Source organism: Salmo salar, chromosome 05 (assembly GCF_965601325.2).
Source record: "Salmo salar chromosome 05, fSalSal1, whole genome shotgun sequence".
Lineage (NCBI taxonomy): Eukaryota > Metazoa > Chordata > Actinopteri > Salmoniformes > Salmonidae > Salmo > Salmo salar.
Window position 1 is genome coordinate 6,196,184 of NC_138295.1, and position 18,766 is coordinate 6,214,949.

At 40.0% G+C, this 18,766-nt stretch overlaps 1 protein-coding gene across 1 annotated transcript in view; it reads right to left on the reverse strand.

Annotated features, from left to right (window-relative positions):
- Window positions 1-18,766, reverse strand: part of LOC106604155 (tetraspanin-17) — a 43,316-nt gene that overhangs the window by 21,641 nt on the left and 2,909 nt on the right. The window contains exon 2 of the mRNA XM_014198571.3: window positions 857-907. Coding sequence (XP_014054046.1) covers window positions 857-907 — 51 coding nt within the window. The remainder of the gene's footprint in view (window positions 1-856; window positions 908-18,766) is intronic.

Sequence of the window (18,766 nt, forward strand, 5' to 3'; positions counted from 1 at the left end):
TCAGTATGTATTAATCCCTCCAGGCTACCCTGACATCAGTATGTATTAATCCCTCCAGGCTACCCTGACCTCAGTATGTATTAATCCCTCCAGGCTACCCTGACCTCAGTATGTATTAATCCCTCCAGGCTACCCTGACCTCAGTATGTATTTATCCCTCCAGGCTACCCTGACATCAGTATGTATTTATCCCTCCAGGCTACCCTGACCTCAGTATGTATTAATCCCTCCAGGCTACCCTGACCTCAGTATGTATTAATCCCTCCAGGCTACCCTGACATCAGTATGTATTAATCCCTCCAGGCTACCCTGACATCAGTATGTATTAATCCCTCCAGGCTACCCTGACATCAGTATGTATTAATCCCTCCAGTCTACCCTGACATCAGTATGTATTAATCCCTCCAGGCTACCCTGACATCAGTATGTATTTATAACCTCCAGGCTACCCTGACATCAGTATGTATTTATAACCTCCAGGCTACCCTGACCTCAGTATGTATTAATCCCTCCAGGCTACCCTGACCTCAGTATGTATTAATCCCTCCAGGCTACCCTGACCTCAGTATGTATTTATCCCTCCAGGCTACCCTGACATAATATTTATCCCACTTCAAATAGAAATCACAGGTGCTCACCTGCAAAATATTCAACAAGAAACATTTATTGTAACAGAATCAGTTCTATCATGGTGAAAAATAAGACTTCTCTTTTTGCTGTTGCTGTTAGCCAAAACTACTGGAGAAAGGCAGTATGTTCGCTGTTTATTGTTGTAGTTGTTGTTGAGAATTCTGACTATCTGGAAAATCCAAAAACAATGTCATGATAACATTTGAATAGTAATGTTTTTCCTTACCTTCTCGGCCCATGCCCACAGCCCTATGCCCAGGAAGGCTGCGCCTAGTAACTGTTGAATAAAACACACAAACAAAAGGTTAGATGAACACTACTCATACTCCCTCAAAGTACATATAGTGTGTGTGTGTATATATATATATAAATAATATACACATAAAGTACACTGACTGTAGACACATATAGTCTTAATGCTGGACTAGTGGACATAGTGAGCCCTGTGAGTGAATGGAGGGTTGCCTGTCTTGGCCTAGTTTGAAATGATGACAGTTGGAATAAAGTGGTTTCTTCACACAGCTTCTGTACGTCAGAAAGTCCGTTACTAATGCTGAAGAGTCTCTGGAATATATAATATATTCAGGGTTACCATAGTAGCCCGTAGCTGTAGAGGCCTCATTGGCATAAAGATCATACAATGACTAGCCATAATTATTACAGGATTCATCTAAAAGGTCAATTCCACTTAAAATGTATGCCAAAGTAAAATCATTGATTTTAACTCTATGAACAAGGACTACTTTTAACCATTTATTGAACATTTTACAAAAAAACACACGTACTGGAAGAACTGTGCAGATGCTAAATTTGGTAACAGATTTTCGGTTAAATCTCCATAAGTTTTTGTGATGTGACCACGTTTTCCAACAACTCTTAAAAAATATCTGCTCCGAATTAATATTCAAAGATGTCTGCAGAAAGAATGTCAGCTATGACATCTTGAGTTTGAAAAAAATATATATTTTTGGTTAATGAACTACTGTAAGTGAAGTGGATTTACACCCGATAACAGAATTTAAATTTTCGGTCCCTGATCTGTACTAAAAAGAAATGCATAATTATGGATATGTTTGTCACTCTCTTCCTGGTGGTGTATCCTAAATAGGTAGCCTACACAACAACAAAAAAAGGTAGGAATATGCAATATCATCCTTTGTTTATTTGTTTTATTATTCAATACACTGGATATTATTTTAATTATCTCCACCACCAAACAAGATCAATTTCGGAATGATCTGAAACAAACCAAATGTAAACCAATGTCTATGTTTCACAAGTTTGTAGATAAAATTACAAAACAGTAGAACTCAGTAAATTACAGTAGAGTTCAGCTCAGTAAATTACAGTAGAGTTCTGCTCAGTAAATTACAGTAGAGTTCTGCTCAGTAAATTACAGTAGAGTTCTGCTCAGTAAATTACAGTAGAGTTCAGTATAGTCAAGTAGAGATCATAGTTCAGTAACGTAGAGATCAATACAGTAGAGTATAGTTCAGTATAGTAGAGTTCAATACAGTACAGTAGAGTATAGTTCAGTATAGTAGAGTTCAATACAGTACAGTAGAGTATAGTTCAGTACAGTAGTGTCCAATACAGTACAGTAGAGTATAGTTCAGTACAGTAGAGTCCAATACAGTACAGTAGAGTATAGTTCAGTACAGTAGAGTCCAATACAGTACAGTAGAGTATAGTTCAGTACAGTAGAGTCCAATACAGTACAGTAGAGTATAGTTCAGTACAGTAGAGTCCAATACAGTACAGTAGAGTATAGTTCAGTACAGTAGAGTCCAATACAGTACAGTAGAGTTCAGTACAGTAGAGTATAGTTCAGTACAGTAGAGTATAGTTCAATACAGTAGAGTATAGTTCAATACAGTAGAGTATAGTTCAATACAGTAGAGTATAGTTCAATACAGTAGAGTCCAATACAGTACAGTAGAGTATAGTTCAGTACAGTAGAGTTCAATACAGTAGAGTATAGTTAAGTACAGCAGGGCTCAACACTAACACTTGTCTGCTTGCCTGGGGAAAGTAAAAAGATTTTTGGACATGAAGAATATAGATTTAAGTTGTCTGATTGGAAAGGTAAATTATTTTTGTTATTTTTTTTTATCACGCTAAAATCACAATATCAAACAATTAGGCTACTCAAACAAGTAGGCTACTCCGACCAGAATTGTATCAGTGTCTTCCAGATGTAATGTGTTACACACTGTCCTCGCATCACTGTATAATTATTGCAGGCCTGCATTGACAGGCACAAGTGGCTTTCAAATCATCCAGTCATGAGATTCGTTTGAGATCAAATCAAGCACATTTGTTGATATTCATTGGTAGTTAGTGAGTTATTAGCCCAGTTATAGATCATTTTTTTGGTCAGCAAAACAAATCCTAGAAAAATCATGGTGTGTGAGTCACCTGCTTGTGAAGGGCTATGGTTGGTCACAAAATTAGGTCAGCCGGCGATTGTCAAGCAAGTAACTGTCGGTCTCATGGTAATTGACCTGTTAATTAACATAAACACATGTAGCATCTCCTGGCTTCAACACACAGTCTACCAGTCACTGATGCAGACCTTTTGGAACATCTACATTTGAAAAAGTCTAATAAATCCATGTAATATAGTCTACACCATCACAATAAATCCATGTAATATAGTCTACACCATCACAATAAATCCATGTTTCTGTAATATAGTCTACACCATCACAATAAATCCATGTAATATAGTCTACACCATCACAATAAATCCATGTTTCTGTAATATAGTCTACACCATCACAATAAATCCATGTAATATAGTCTACACCATCACAATAAATCCATGTAATATATTCTACACCATCACAATAAATCCATGTAATATAGTCTACCTACACCATCACAATAAATCCATGTAATATAGTCTACACCATCACAATAAATTCATGTAATATAGCCTACACCATCACAATAAATCCATGTAATATAGCCTACACCATCACAATAAATCCATGTAATATAGCCTACACCATCACAATAAATCCATGTAATATAGCCTACACCATCACAATAAATCCATGTAATATAGTCTACACCATCACAATAAATCCATGTAATATAGTCTACACCATCACAATAAATCCATGTAATATAGCCTACACCATCACAATAAATCCATGTAATACAGTCTACACCATCACAATAAATCCATGTAATATATTCTACACCATCACAATAAATCCATGTAATATATTCTACACCATCACAATAAATCCATGTAATATAGTCTACACCATCACAATAAATCCATGTAATATAGCCTACACATCACAATAAATCCATGTTTCTGTAATATAGTCTACACCATCACAATAAATCCATGTAATATAGTCTACACCATCACAATAAATCCATGTTTCTGTAATATAGTCTACCTACACCATCACAATAAATCCATGTTTCTGTAATATAGTCTACCTACACCATCACAATAAATCCATGTAATATAGTCTACACCATCACAATAAATCCATGTTTCTGTAATATAGTCTACCTACACCATCACAATAAATCCATGTAATATAGCCTACACCATCACAATAAATCCATGTAATATAGTCTACATCATCACAATAAATCCATGTAATATAGTCTACACTATCACAATAAATCCATGTTTCTGTAATATAGCCTACAGCATCCCAATAAATCCATGTTTCTGTAATATAGCCTACAGCATCCCAATAAATCCATGTTTCTATAATATAGCCTACACCATCACAATAAATCCATGTAATATAGTCTACCTACACCATCACAATAAATCCATGTAATATAGTCTACACCATCACAATAAATCCATGTTTCTGTAATATAGCCTACAGTATCACAATAAATCCATTCTTTATTTTAGACAGATATAAAGAAGCATGATATGAATAAAATGTAGTCTGTTTCAGAAGAACAGAATATCACACTTGTGAGTTGTTCTTATGCCCTAATTGTGGTTTTACCAAATGGCTGTGGGCTATACTAGTTCATTCAGCTGACAAGAATACAATTGAACAAAGCTGAATAAAATAGAAAGGCTATTTTCTCCAAAGGATTTGAGGGAGTCCGCACATGCGGCTATTCTGTGTGGAACGGTTAACAAAGAAATAGGTATTACTACAGTTGAAGTCGGAAGTTTACATACACTTAGGTTGGAGTCATAAAAAAAAAAAAATTAAACCACTCCACACATTTCTTGTTAACAAACTATAGTTTTGGCAAGTCGGTTAGGACATCTACTTTGTGCATTACAAGTATTTTTCCCAACAATTGTTTACAGACAGATTATTTCACTTATAATTCACTGTATGACAATTCCAGTAGGTCAGAAGTTTACATACACTAAGTTGACTGTGCCTTTAAACAGCTTAGAAAATTTCAGAAAAAGATGTCTCTGCGAAAAGTGCAAATCAATCCCAGAACAGCAGCAAAGGACCCTGTGAAGATGCTGGAGGAAACAGGTACAAAAGTATCTATATCCACAGTAAAACAAGTCCTATATCGACATAACCTGAAAGGCTGCTCAGCAAGGAAGAAGCCACTGCTCCAAAACGGCCATCAAAAAGCCAGACTACGGTTTGCAACTGCACATGGGGACAAAGATCGTACTTTTTGGAGAAATGTCCTCTGGTCTGATGAAACTAAAATAGAACTGTTTGGCCATAATGACCATCATTATGTTTGGAGGAAAAAGGGGGAGTCTTGAAAGCCAAAGAACACCATCCCAACTGTGAAGCACGGGGGTGGCAGCATCATGTTGTGGGGGTCCTTTGCTGCAGAAGGGACTGGTGCACTTCACAAAATAGATGGCATCATGAGGCAGGAAAATTATGTGGATATATTGAAGCAACATCTCAAGACATCAGTCAGGAAGTTAAAGCTTGGTCGCAAAAGTGTCTTCCAATTGGACAATGACCCCAAGCATACTTCCAAAGTTGTGGCAAAATGGTTAAGGACAACAACGTCAAGGTATTGGAGTGGCCATCACAAAGCCCTGACCTCAATCCTACAGAACATTTGTGGGGAGAACTGAAAAAAAGTGTGTGCGAGCAAAGAGGCCTACAAACCAGGCCAAAATTCACCCAACTTATTGTGGGAAGCTTGTGGAAGGCTACCTGAAATGTTTGACCCAAGTTAAACAATTTAAAGGCAATGCTACCAAATACTAACTGAGTGTATGTACACTTCTGATCCACTGGGAATGCGATGAAAGAAATAAAAGCTGAAATAAATCACTCTATTATTATTAAAAACTGAGTTTAAATGTATTTGGCTAAGGTGTATGTAAACTTCCGACTTCAACTGTATATGCTTCATTTAGAGTTATTAATGTAACTTTAGTTATTCTAGAACCTTTGGGCTATATGTTTTGATTTTAAATACATTCTAAGGCTGCATGATGAGACTCTAATGATGACTTGAAAAAAGTTGCTTGAAAGGCATGAGCTCTGCTTAGTTTTTTTGAGCAAGCAGGCTGTACACACTACATCAGTCTCTCATTCACAATTTGACAAGCACTTGATAAGGTCTATAATTTAATGACCGCATCCCCTTAGTGTGGCCGCAATGCACCCTAAAAAAATCCATGCCTTTTGCGGCCAGCGGCCCTTGACCCAGAGTGCTGCGTTCTGCCCTTCTACCTGAGTGCTGGGTGCTCTGAATCACCTCTCACTCACATGGCTCTCCATCACGGGATCGGGTCTTTCTCACAGGCTACAAGTGAAGACAGACCCATCGGGGACACAACTGCCCGCGTCCTTATCCAATCCCGAGTTGCATATTGAAAGAAGTTGGAAGAACTGTCCACATTTACTTTACGTCAGTCAACAAGATGAGTAGGCCTAACGAACAGCAAAAGCACTAGCCTATGTCAATCTACTATCCTCCATAGTACCACAGTTGACATTCTGTGTGAGAAATAAATATTCCAAAACATAGTCTGGGACAGTTGTGGGATGGGGATAGATCCCAAATGAATACAACCACAGGCACTTTAGTTGTGACACAAGACTATGATTCGAAAAAGTCTGGGGGAAAAAGTATTGTTTCTTATGCTCTACATCATTCACAAGTGATAATATATAATTCACAAGTGATAGGCTAATATTGTCACTTATCAGACTATTCTTGATTTAATCTAGTATTTCCATATACGTGTGAATTTTGTTTTGATTTACAATGGACCATTTATCATGCACCTGTATCAAAACGGGGGCAGCGGGAAAAAAAATTATATGTCATCTATGCACTTAAATAGCGAATGGAGGACGCTTTCCTGTGGTTCATGTTCATGCCAGCCAGGTAGGCTATACTCCTGTTGTAAACATAAGCAATGTGCTTAATATTAGGAAAGTTGAGAAATAAATATAGTAGGCCTAGCCTATAGAAAGCTGATGGGGGTTCTCCTCTTTTTAGTAGAGGCCATCACTTGTGCAATTTCAAACCCTCTAGAAATGTTGCGCAACATGAGCTCTCATGAAGTGTTTGATTAGATTTTTGATTACATTTGTCAGAATGTCGGAAACATCAACTTGCTTGAACATGCTGTAGGTCACGTAACTGTTTTGTGGACTTCACCGGACAGAAGTTGCTCTCCAATTTTGTGATGAAATAAAAAGGTGTGGTTGAATTTATTCTGCCACTGTGTCATCTTATTGTCTCAGCCTTTAGGCCTTTATATATCACGGTCGCAAGGCATATGAACTAACAGGTTATAAAGCAGACAAGGCAATTATCACAACACATAGGTTCAAATATGGCTTCTTTTTTTTCTGGCTTCCCCAGAGATTTTACCCACACACTGCAACTGGCTCCTATAAAAATTCACATGTTGGTGTTCATGGGTCCTTTTACATGGAAATGACCCTAAGCATGTTGTTATTGATTGCCTCTTAGAGTAGACTTAGATCTGTTGTTGCCACTTCCCTTTCAATTAGCAACATATCACCATCACCCCTTCAATCACACACAGGCAGACAGACAGGGAAACGATGGGGGAGGGACGGAATTCTTTCTTTCTTTTGTTATTCAGGATGCCCCTGGGACCTGGGATCTGGCTGTGACTGGGGAGTACAACAGAGTGCGAGTCCAGGTAAGGTATTAGTTGGAGATCAGTGGAGGTCTGGGCCGTTTAAGATTAGGGAGGACAATTATAATGGTTTCATGAGCATGGCCTTAATTCTATTACAGCATATTGGTTGACTGTCCTTCATATTCCATTCACCCAGTTCAATGTAACAACAATAGGTTTAGGCTATTACATGATACATGATAATGTTTCCTGTACCCATCATGAAGTTGCTACAACCTAGCCTATGAATGAAAGTTTACAATGCAAGTGCACAGGTCGCGAGAAATTTCAGTAATCAAGGTAACAGACATTGACATATTCAATATTGCCTTGCACACGCTTGTCTGCATCTAGCTGACATAGAGCGTATTCATGAGTCCAACAGTTGCAAACAAGAGTTTATATTGGATACATTCAGGTATGTTTCTCTCATTTTGTTCCGTTTGTTTCCGTTTAAGAAACATTTTTCAACAGAATTGGCGGAATGAATACACCCCTGATCACACACAAACACATTTCACTTTCATAGCAGCCACGTAACAGCGAGATCCCTTTGATCGTTGTATTCTTCCTCACATCTACATGCACTCCTCCTCTCCTCTTCGCTTAGCTTGTGGACTACAGTGCGCAACACATCAGCTTTCTCTGACTAGGCGGAAAAAAAAATCTTTACAAACCAAAACTTCAAATCATAACCACTAACGTCTACACACAGCCTACATCGTTGTCACCATATTTGCGTCATAGGTCACCATAGCTACTAGAACTAACACGTTAGAAAAACTTGCTACAATTATGCAGTACAGTGTTTGCAAGCAGTTTAGCAGTTACACCGGTAGGCCCCGGTGGCAATAAATTAATAAGACTAAAAGCTTAACTTGACTTGGAAGAGTTTCAGTGTTGTGTTGGATAGCCATAGCCAGCTAGCTAACATAACATCTCTCTGTTTGAGCAGGGTGTTTCAGTAGGCTAAACTAACTAGCTGCATTCGCTAGCTAAGTGAAAGTAAAAAAAGAAAAAAGAAAAATTAATAATATATAGCTCTCTCTCAAGCTCCTTCATTTTTAAGAAATTAATTTGTTCAAAACTGTTCAATTAATGTCTTCTCTCTCTCTCTTTGAGTAAACTACTCACCACATTCAATGCACTGCAGCGCTAGCTAGCTGTAGCTTTTGCTTTCAATACTAGATTCATTCACTGATCCTTTGATTGGGTGGACAACAGGTCAGTTCATGCAGCAAGAGCTCTGATAGGTTGGAGGACGTCCTCTGGAAGTTGTCATAATTGTAAGTCTATGGAAGGGGGTGAGAACCATGAGCCTCCTAGGTTGTGTATTGAAACCAATGGACGTAGAGGAGGATGGAAGCAAGCCGTCCTCCGGCTACACCATCGTGCTACTCTACAGAGTGCTGTTGAGGCTACTGTAGACCTTCATTGCACATTAATGTATTTAGTAACGTTTTATTTTAAAAGGATAACTTTTTTAAAATATATTTCAATATTTTATTTTTATGAAATTCACTGAAGAGGATGGTCCTCTCCTTCCTCCTCTGAGGAGCCTCCACTGTTAGCGATCAGAGGTTAATGTAATCCCATCAAACTAATCCAGGAGGATTAGAGAGATAGAGACGATCAACTGCTGTCTCCCACTGCCCCCCTCCGGGTGTATGTATCATAATCACACTGCGGCTAGGGATTCCATCCTATCTCCATGTGGACAGTAGGATTATAGGCACTTGGGGAGAAGGCACTCCTTTAATCCATGTGATCCTGTTAACCTCAGATAGTGAGAGTGTGTGTTAATCTCAGCTAGCCCAACCTTAAACCTAGCCTACACAGCTCAGCGCTTTAGATAAGCTTGGGAATGGTCTATACTAGAGACACTCAAAGCCCTCTCATTCATCGGCGACATACTCTGCTGATAATATGACACTAAATCGCTTGGCTCTGGTAAAAAGATTCACACATTCCCAATTCACCACATCCGATGCGGTGTAATCGATGTAGGGCCTATCAAATTATGTGTTATCTACGGTGCAACAAAACCACACAACTGCCTTTCCCAGGGACTAGCCTATATTAAGATATTAATTAACAGAGTTGTATAATGTTACAGTGGAGACCAGATATTAACAGAAGTGATCGGTCCAGAGGGGTTCCAATCTATGAGGTAGTGTAAACAGAGGAAGAGTCGGCTTTTCAAGTTGCAAAATTCAAAATGATATATTTAAATTGTACAGGAGGTAAAGGGGAAGTCAGTGGAAAATACTGGAGATCAATGAAAACTGTTTTAAAATTATTTATTTTTAAATAAAGGTAAGGAGCAAGCGCTGCGTTCATATTATGTATGCCAAACAGGTGCTGTACAGATTACAATATAACTTTTCTGACCGTTTGGAACAATGTAAACACTAAATACATTATAAGCGTACCAAAGAGTCTGTTGTAACATTATTTTTTTATTTTATTTTTTAATCCTTTATTACAGCAAAGACTAAAAACAGTCACATTAAAGCGTGACTGCAATTTCCCAAAATGGAACGGTTTAGGTCTACTCATTGTTTACAGTAATTATTTAACGGTCACTTTGGTAATTTATTTGAAAACTAAAATGCTTGATTCCATTTAAAATCATGAATGACTTGTATGCTGTGTGATGACATTAACTAATAAATTATTGATTGATACACTAGCCTATATTTGAAAAGTAAACTCAGCAACAACAAAAAAAAAGAAACGTCCTCTCACTGTCAACTGCGGTTATTTTCAGCAAACTTAACGGGTAAATATTTGAATGAATATAACAAGATTCAACAAGTGAGACATAAACTGAACAAGTTCCACAGACATGTGACTAACAGAAATTGAATAATGTGTCCCTGAACAAAGGGGGGGGGTTTGGGGAGGTCAAAATCAAAAGTAACAGTCAGTGTATGGTGTGGCCACCAGCTGCATTAAGTACTGCAGTGCATCTCCTCCTCATGCATTGCACCAGATTTGCCAGTTCTTGCTTACCCCACACTTCCACCAAGGCCCCTGCAAGTTCCCGGAGATTTCTGGGGGGAATGGCCCTGATGTTACCCCACTCTTCCACCAAGGCACCTGCAAATTCACTGCCATTTCTGGGGGGAATGGCCGTAGCCCTCACCCTCCGATCCAACAGGTCCCAGGCGTGCTCAATGGGATTGAGATCCGGGCTCTTCGCTGGCCATGGCAGAACACTGACATTCCTGTCTTGCAGGAAATCACGCACAGAACGAGCAGTATGGCTGGTGGCATAGTCATGCTGGAGGGTTATGTCAGGATGAGCCTGCAGGAAGGGTACCACATGATGGAGGAGGATGTCTTCCCTGTAACGCACAGCGTTGAGATTGCCTGCAATGACAACAAGCTCAGTCCGACGATGCTGTGACACACCACCCCAGACCATGACGCCCCAGACCACCCTGGTGAGACAAAGCCGTGACTCCTCAGTGAAGAGCACTTTTTGCCAGTCCTGTCTGGTCCAGCGACGGTGGGTTTGTGCCCATAGGCCACGATGTTGCCGGTGATGTCTGGTGAGGACCTGCCTTACAACAGGCCTACAAGCCCTCAGTCCAGCTTCTCTCAGCCTACTGCGGACAGTCTGAGCACTGATGGAGGGATTGTGCGTTCCTGGTCTAACTCGGCCATCCTGTACCTGTCCCGCAGGTGTGATGTTCGGATGTACCGATCCTGTGCAGGTGTTGTTACACGTGGTCTGCCACAGCGAGGACGATCAGTTGTCCATCCTGTCTCCCTGTAGCGCTGTCTTAGGCGTCTCACAGTACGGACATTGCAATTTAATGCCCTGGCCACATCTACAGTCCTAATGCCCCCTTGCAGCATGCCCAAGGCACGTTCACGCAAATTAGCAGGGACCCTGGGCATCTTTCTTTTGGTGTTTTTCAGAATCAGTAGGACCTTAATGTGACCTTAATTACCTACAGTCTGTAAGCTGTTACTGTCTTAACGACCGTTCCACAGGTGCATGTTCATTAATTGTTTATGGTTCACTGAACAAGCATGGGGAAACCGTGTTTAAACCCTTTACAATGAAGATTTGTGAAGTTATTTGGATTTTTACACATTATCTTTGAAAGACAGGGTACTGAAAAAAAGGATGTTTATTTTTTTGCTGAGTTTATTTCGACCCCTTGACTTTTTCCACTTGTGACCCGATTCAGGAAACTAGGTGTATGACGCAAGTCACGACTTCACAGGAGAGCTGTTTGAACATAAAAAGTGTTTTTTGGCAGAAATGCCTTCTCTAACATGTGAACTTTCATGTGCCTTAATATCAAACTTGTATGCCATTTGCAAATACGAATAAAATTGTTAAATTACGAGCCTAGTTGGTATACCCACAGAAAGTGAGCCACCTTCCCGCTAGCCATGATTGGCTGAGATAATGAGTGGGCTGGACATACCGAGAGATGAGTTTGGATTGGTCTACCATATAGCATGCGTATGTCTATTGGAGCTGGTCAGTATGTTTAGGTAATTGTGTCGAACGTGGCTTTAAAAAAAATATATATATATAGCGTAGTAAAACTGCATAAACCTGATGTCAAGTTAAAGTGTACTGTTAGCTAGTTAACGTTAGCTGGATGGCTCGCTAGCTAACGTTATGTATGATCTCCATTTTCTGTTATACAAGTTTTGAAATCAGTGGAATTCGAGTATGATAGCTAAGGAGATGGAGAAAACACTAGTCTGGATTACATTGTCAAACTAAGGCAACCATGCATGGCATCAGACAGGAGACGCGTCCAACCATGATGTATACTGGTAAGATTTTCAGAAATGACACGTTTCTTACTTGACAGAAAGTGGTTTCATTTCAAGTGTAATGTCTGGGTCGCTAGCTAACATTATGTGTATGATCTTATTCTTCGTATCTCAGACACATTTGCTTGACTAGTTATAGCCATAGAACCTGGTTGGTTAGCTACCTGCAGATTCATGCAGGGTAGTAATGTCATGAGATGTGATTATGGTCCATTGTTTAGCTCGCTAGCTTGCTGGCTAGCATGTCTTAACAAAAGACTCTACTCTAATTCTGACGAAGTATTTTCATTTAAATTTAAAGTATACTGTTAGCTAGCTATCTAACGTTAGCTGGCTGGCTTGCTAACTAACATTACATCATGGTTGGGATTCATTGTTCACCTAGCTAGCTATCTAGCTACATTTCTTAACAAAAGACTCTAGTCTTAGTGTGCCAGAGCTCAGAATAGCTGATGCATTTTTGAACGCTCAACACGTGATGAATATGTCCAGTGTCAATAAACGTCGCCAACAAAGCGTAATTCAATTGTTGCCGGCAGCACAGTTACAGTCACTAATGCTCTGGATAACATGAAAAAAGCCTAACCAGCTCTGCTAGGGAGAGTTAAATGGTCAGAGAGAGGTGTTCTCTCATTATGTGTCTGGAAGTAGCTAGCCAATGTTAGCTTGGGTGCTTGATTGTAGTTGTGAGGTCAGAGCTTTCAGAACAACCCTACTTATTGGCCAGAGCATCCAGTCTGCGCTCTGAACGCGAAACCACAGATAGGGCAAGTTATGTTCAGTGAGGTGTTTTCTCTCTCTTAGATGTCTGGAAGTAGCTGGCAAGTTAGTACAGAACGGTTGGATCAACCCTTAAAGAGATGGGTGGGGCTAAGGCTTAAGAGCGTGTGAACAATGCTGAATGGGTGTAGACAAAGAAGGGCTCTCCAGTAGTAGTACCAAAACATTGAAAGAAGGTTTTCTCAAAAGTGAGTTTACAAGTTTATCAACTTTCAAAGCAGAATTACTTTCCCATTGTTTCCTCAAATGTAGTGTATGATAGACCATTTTGTAGCTCTGTCTCTACTTTTATCCAATGTAAAAAACAGAAATTCAAATGTTGCTACATAAGACCGAATCCAGGTGGTGAGTCACATTTTGTTACGTTACAGCCTTATTCTAAAATGGATTTTAAAAAAAAATGTTGCTCATCAATCTACACACAATACCCCATAATGACAAAGTGAATACAGGTTTTTAGAATTTCTTCCAAATGTATTTAAAAAAATATATACACAAATACCTTATTTACATAAGTATTCAGACCATTTGCTATGAGACTTGAAATTGAGCTCAGGTGCATTCTGTTTCCATTGATCATCCTTGAGATGTTTCTACAACTTGATTGGAGTCCACCTGTTGTAAATTGAACATGATTTGGAAAGGCACACACCTGTCTATATAAAGGTCCCACAGTCGACAGTGCATGCCAGAGCAAAAACCAAGTCATGAGGTCGAAGGAGTTGTTCATAGAGCTCTGAGACAGGATTGTGTCGAGTCACAGATCTGGGGAAGGGTACCAAAACATTTCTGCAGCATTGAAGGTCCCCAAGAACACAGTGGCCTCCATCATTCTTAAATGGAAGAAGTTTGGAACCACCAAGAATCTTCCTAGAGCTGGCCGCCCAGCCAAACTGAACAAATCAGGTGAGAAAGGCCTTCACAAGGAGGTGACCAATAACCAAATGGTCACTCTGAAAGAGCTCCAGAGTTCCTCTGTGAAGATGGGAGAACCTTCCAGAAGAACAACCATCTCTGCAGCAGTCCACCAATCAGGCCTTTATGGTAGAGTGGCCAGACTGAAGCCACTCAGTAATAGGCACGACAGCCCGCATAGAGTTTGACAAAAGACACCTAAATGACTCTGACCATGAGAAACAGCATTCTCTGGTCTGATGAAACCAAGATTGAACTCTTTGGCCTGAATGCCAAGCGTCATGTCTGGTAGAAACCTGGCACCATCCCTACAGTGAAGCATAGTGGTGGCAGCATCACACTGTGGGGATGTTTTTCAGCAACAGGGACAGGGAGACTTCTCAGGATCAAGGCAAAGATGAACAGAGCAAAGTACAGAGATCCTTGATGAAAACCTGCTCCAGAGTGCTCAGGACCTCAGACTGGGGCAAAGGTTCACCTTCCAACCTTCCAAAGGTTCACCTTGTCCTTGAGGGGCCCAGCCACAGCCTGGACTTGAACCCGATCGAACATCTCTGGAAAGACTTGAAATAGCTGTGCAGCATTGCTCCCCATCCAACTTGACAGAGCTTGAGAGGATCTGCAGAGAAGACTGAGAGAAACTCCCCAAATACAGGTGTGCCAAGCTTGTAGCGTCATACCCAAGACGACTCGAGCCTGTAATTGCTGCCAAAGGTGCTTTAACAAAGTACATTGTTCTCAACATAAAAAAAAGCTGGTTAACGTTGAATTTATGCACGTGTTTCAACACCACGGTCCAACACGGAGGAAAGTGCGTTTGTTATAAAATTATATTTTTAATGATAACCATATGCAATTTCAGTAGCACATGTCTTAAACTGATGGACTGTGCCATCCCCATGGCCTACACAATGGATCAGTCCACTCAGACTGGGGGGCCAATCAGTCTTTTACACCATGATTAAAAAAAAAAAAAGAAATTGTTACTGCACGACTGAAGATATCTCGGTCGACCAAACAATGAACCAGTCGACTACATGGGCACAGCCCTTACACACCTTAACATTATATTATGTGAACTAAACATCCAAAAAAAAAAATATAGATAAACCTTTTCCTTAAAGTATAATTTTTTGACATTACTAATGTTACTGTCCACACTGCAAAAAAAATAAAATACTGTAATTTCAAACAGTGAATTGAAATATTGTAGAATTCCATTCCTATGGAGGACTGCTGATACTGAGATATGGCCGACCATCAGCAATCTAGGGTTTAACTACATCATTGGTAGCGCCTTGCGGTCGCTCTCACACACGCAGTTCAGCCGCACTCTAGCTAATAAAAAATAAAAAAATTCTCCCCATCTTCTGAATCAAGCTGGTAACGTCAGTACAGTAACCTATGGTAACGTCAGTACAGTAACCTATGGTAACGTCAGTACAGTAGCCAATGATTCAGAGGGGGGAGGGACATGCAGCCTAAACACATACAGGCAAATATTTTCAGCTTGCAGGCAGACACTGGAATACACTGCATTCAGAAAGTATTCAGACCCCTTGACTTTCTACATTTTGTTACGTTACAGCCTTATTCTAAAATGGATTAAATAGTTTGTTTTTCCCCCCTCACCAATCTACACACAATACCCCATAATGACAAAGCAAAAAATATATATATTAAAGATAAAAAAACGGAAATATCACATTTACATACACAGCCGTTCAAAAGTTTGGGGTCACTTAGAAATGTCCTTGTTTTTTAAAGAAAAGCAAAATTTTTGTGCATTAAAATAACATCAAATTGATCAGAAATACAGTGTAGACATTGTTAATGTTGTAAATGACTATTGTAGCTGGAAAAGGCAGATTTGTATGGAATATCTACATAGGCGTACAGAGGCCCATTATCAGCAACCATCACTCATGTGTTCCAATGGCACGTTGTTTTAGCTAATCCAAGTTTATCATTTTAAAAGGCTAATTGATCATTAGAAAACCCTTTTGCAATTATGTTAGCACAGCTGAAAACTGTTTTGATTAAAGAAGCAATAAAACTGGCCTTCTTTGTACTAGTTCAGTATCTGGAGCATACATATATAGAATCTGTCGGTTCGATGACATGCTCAAAATGGCCAGAAACAAAGGACTTCCTTCTGAAACTCGTCAGTCTATTCTCGTTCTGAGAAATGAAGGCTATTCCATGCGAGAAATTGCCAAGAAACTGAAGATCTCATAGAACGCTGTGTACTACTCCCTTCACAGCTCAAACTGGCTCTAACCAGAATAGAAAGAGGAGTGGGAGGCCCCGGTGCTCAACTGAGCAATCGGACAAGAACATTAGTGTCTAGTTTGAGAAACAGACGCTTCAAGTCCTCAACTGGCAGCTTCATTAAATAGTCCCCGCAAAACAACAGTCTCAACGTCAACATTGGAGAGGCGACTCCGGAACGCTGGCCTTCTAGGCAGAGTTGCAAAGAAAAAGCCATATCTTAGACTGGCCAAAAAATATATAATATTAAGATGGGCAAAAGAACACAGACACTGGACAGAGGAATTCTAACACAACATGCCATTGGAACACAGGAGTGATGGTTGCTGATAATGGGCCTCTGTACGCCTACGTAGATATTCCATTAAAAATCAGCCGTTTCCAGCTACAATATTCATTTCCAAAATGAACAATGTCTACACTATATTTCTGATCAATTTGATGTTTTTTTTAAAAACTTTCTTTCAAAAACAAGGACATTTATAATTGACCCCAAACTTTTGAACGGTAGTGTAAGTATTCAGACCCTTTACTCAGTACTTTGTTGAAGCACATTTGGCAGCGATTATAGCCTTGAGTCTTCTTGGGTATGACGCTACAAGCTTGGCATACCTGTATTCGGGAGTTTCTCCCATTCTTCTCTGTAGATCCTCTCAAGCTCTGTCAGGTTGGATGGGAAGCGACACTGCACAGCTATTTTCAGGTCTCTCCAGAGATGTTAGATCGGGTTCAAGTCTGGGCTCTGGCTGGGCCCCTCAAAGACATTCAGAAACTTGTCCCGAAGCCACTCCTGCGTTGTCTTGGCTGTGTGGTTAGGGTCTTTGTCCTATTGGAAAGTAAAGAGCATGATGCTGCCACCACCATGCTTCACCGTAGGGATGGTGCAAGGTTTCCTCCAGATGTGATGCTTGGCATTCAGGCCAAAGAGTTCAATCTTGGTTTCATCAGACCAGAGAATCTTGTTTCTCATGGTCAGAGTCCTTTAGGTGCCTTTAGGCAAACTCCAAGCAGGCTGTCATGTGCCTTTTACTGAGGAGTGGCTTCCGTCTGGCCACTCTACCATAAAGGCCTGATTGGTGGAGTGCTGCAGAGATGGTTGTCCTTCTGAAAGGTTCTCTGGAGCTCTGTCAGAGTGACCATCGGTTTCTTGGTCACCTCCCTGACCAAGGCACCTCTCGCCCCGATTGCTCAGTTTGGCCAGGTTGCCAGCTCTAGGAAGAGTCTTGGTGGATCCAAACTTCTTCCATTTAAGGATGATGAAGGCCACTGCATTCTCTTCAACGCAGCAAAAAAATGTTGGTACCCTTCCCCAGATCTGTGCCTTGACACAATCCTGTCTCGGAGCTCTACGGACAATTCCTTCGACCTCATGGCTTGGTTTTTGCTCTGACAAACACTGCCATTATGGGGTATTTTGTGTAGATTGAGGAGGAAAATGTTTTACTTTATACATTTTTAGAACGAGGCTGTAATGTAACTAAATATGGAAAAAGAGAAGGGGTCTGAATACTTTCAGAATGCACAAAATTTCTGAGTGACAGACTGAGGGCATAGGCGCTTTGTTGAGTTTTGTTGTGGGACTAGAAAAAAAATGCCTGGAACGTAAATAAACAATATTAACTGGTTCACATGCTTTTAAAATAACAGTCCGGAACAGTATGGATCACTTTCGTTCCAGTTTCCATTTCCCGTTTGTTGAAAAATGTATTTATTTTCCGGTTTGCGGTTCTGTTCCCTGAACCGGTTCTAACCACTGCTTGTAAACCCATCGATTTTCAGAAGCTAATGCCATTGTAAGTACTGGAATGTGTCAGTTTACATCTCACAGTTGATTCTTATATCAACTATTGATTCTAATGAGCAGAGTGTGCTGTACTATTGATGTCAGGGATTGAAATAAACTGAGGGAAATTACTTATAAAGATGCAGGGTTATGGTAAGGAGGAAGAAGAGGAGTGCATGTGGATCCTATCTGGTAGAAGAACCGTTGTAGGAGTCGTGGGACACAGCGTCTGGGAACTATACTGAGCAAATATTAAAACGCAACATTTTATTTATTTATTTCACCTTTATTTAACCAGGTAGGCAGGTTGAGAACAAGTTCTCATTTACAACTGCGACCTGGCCAAGATAAAGCAAAGCAGTGTGACAAAAAACAACAACACAGGAATAAACAAAAGTATAGTCAATAACACAATAGATAAAATCTATGTACAGTGTGTGCAAATGGCGTGAGGAGGTAAGGCAATAAATAGGCCA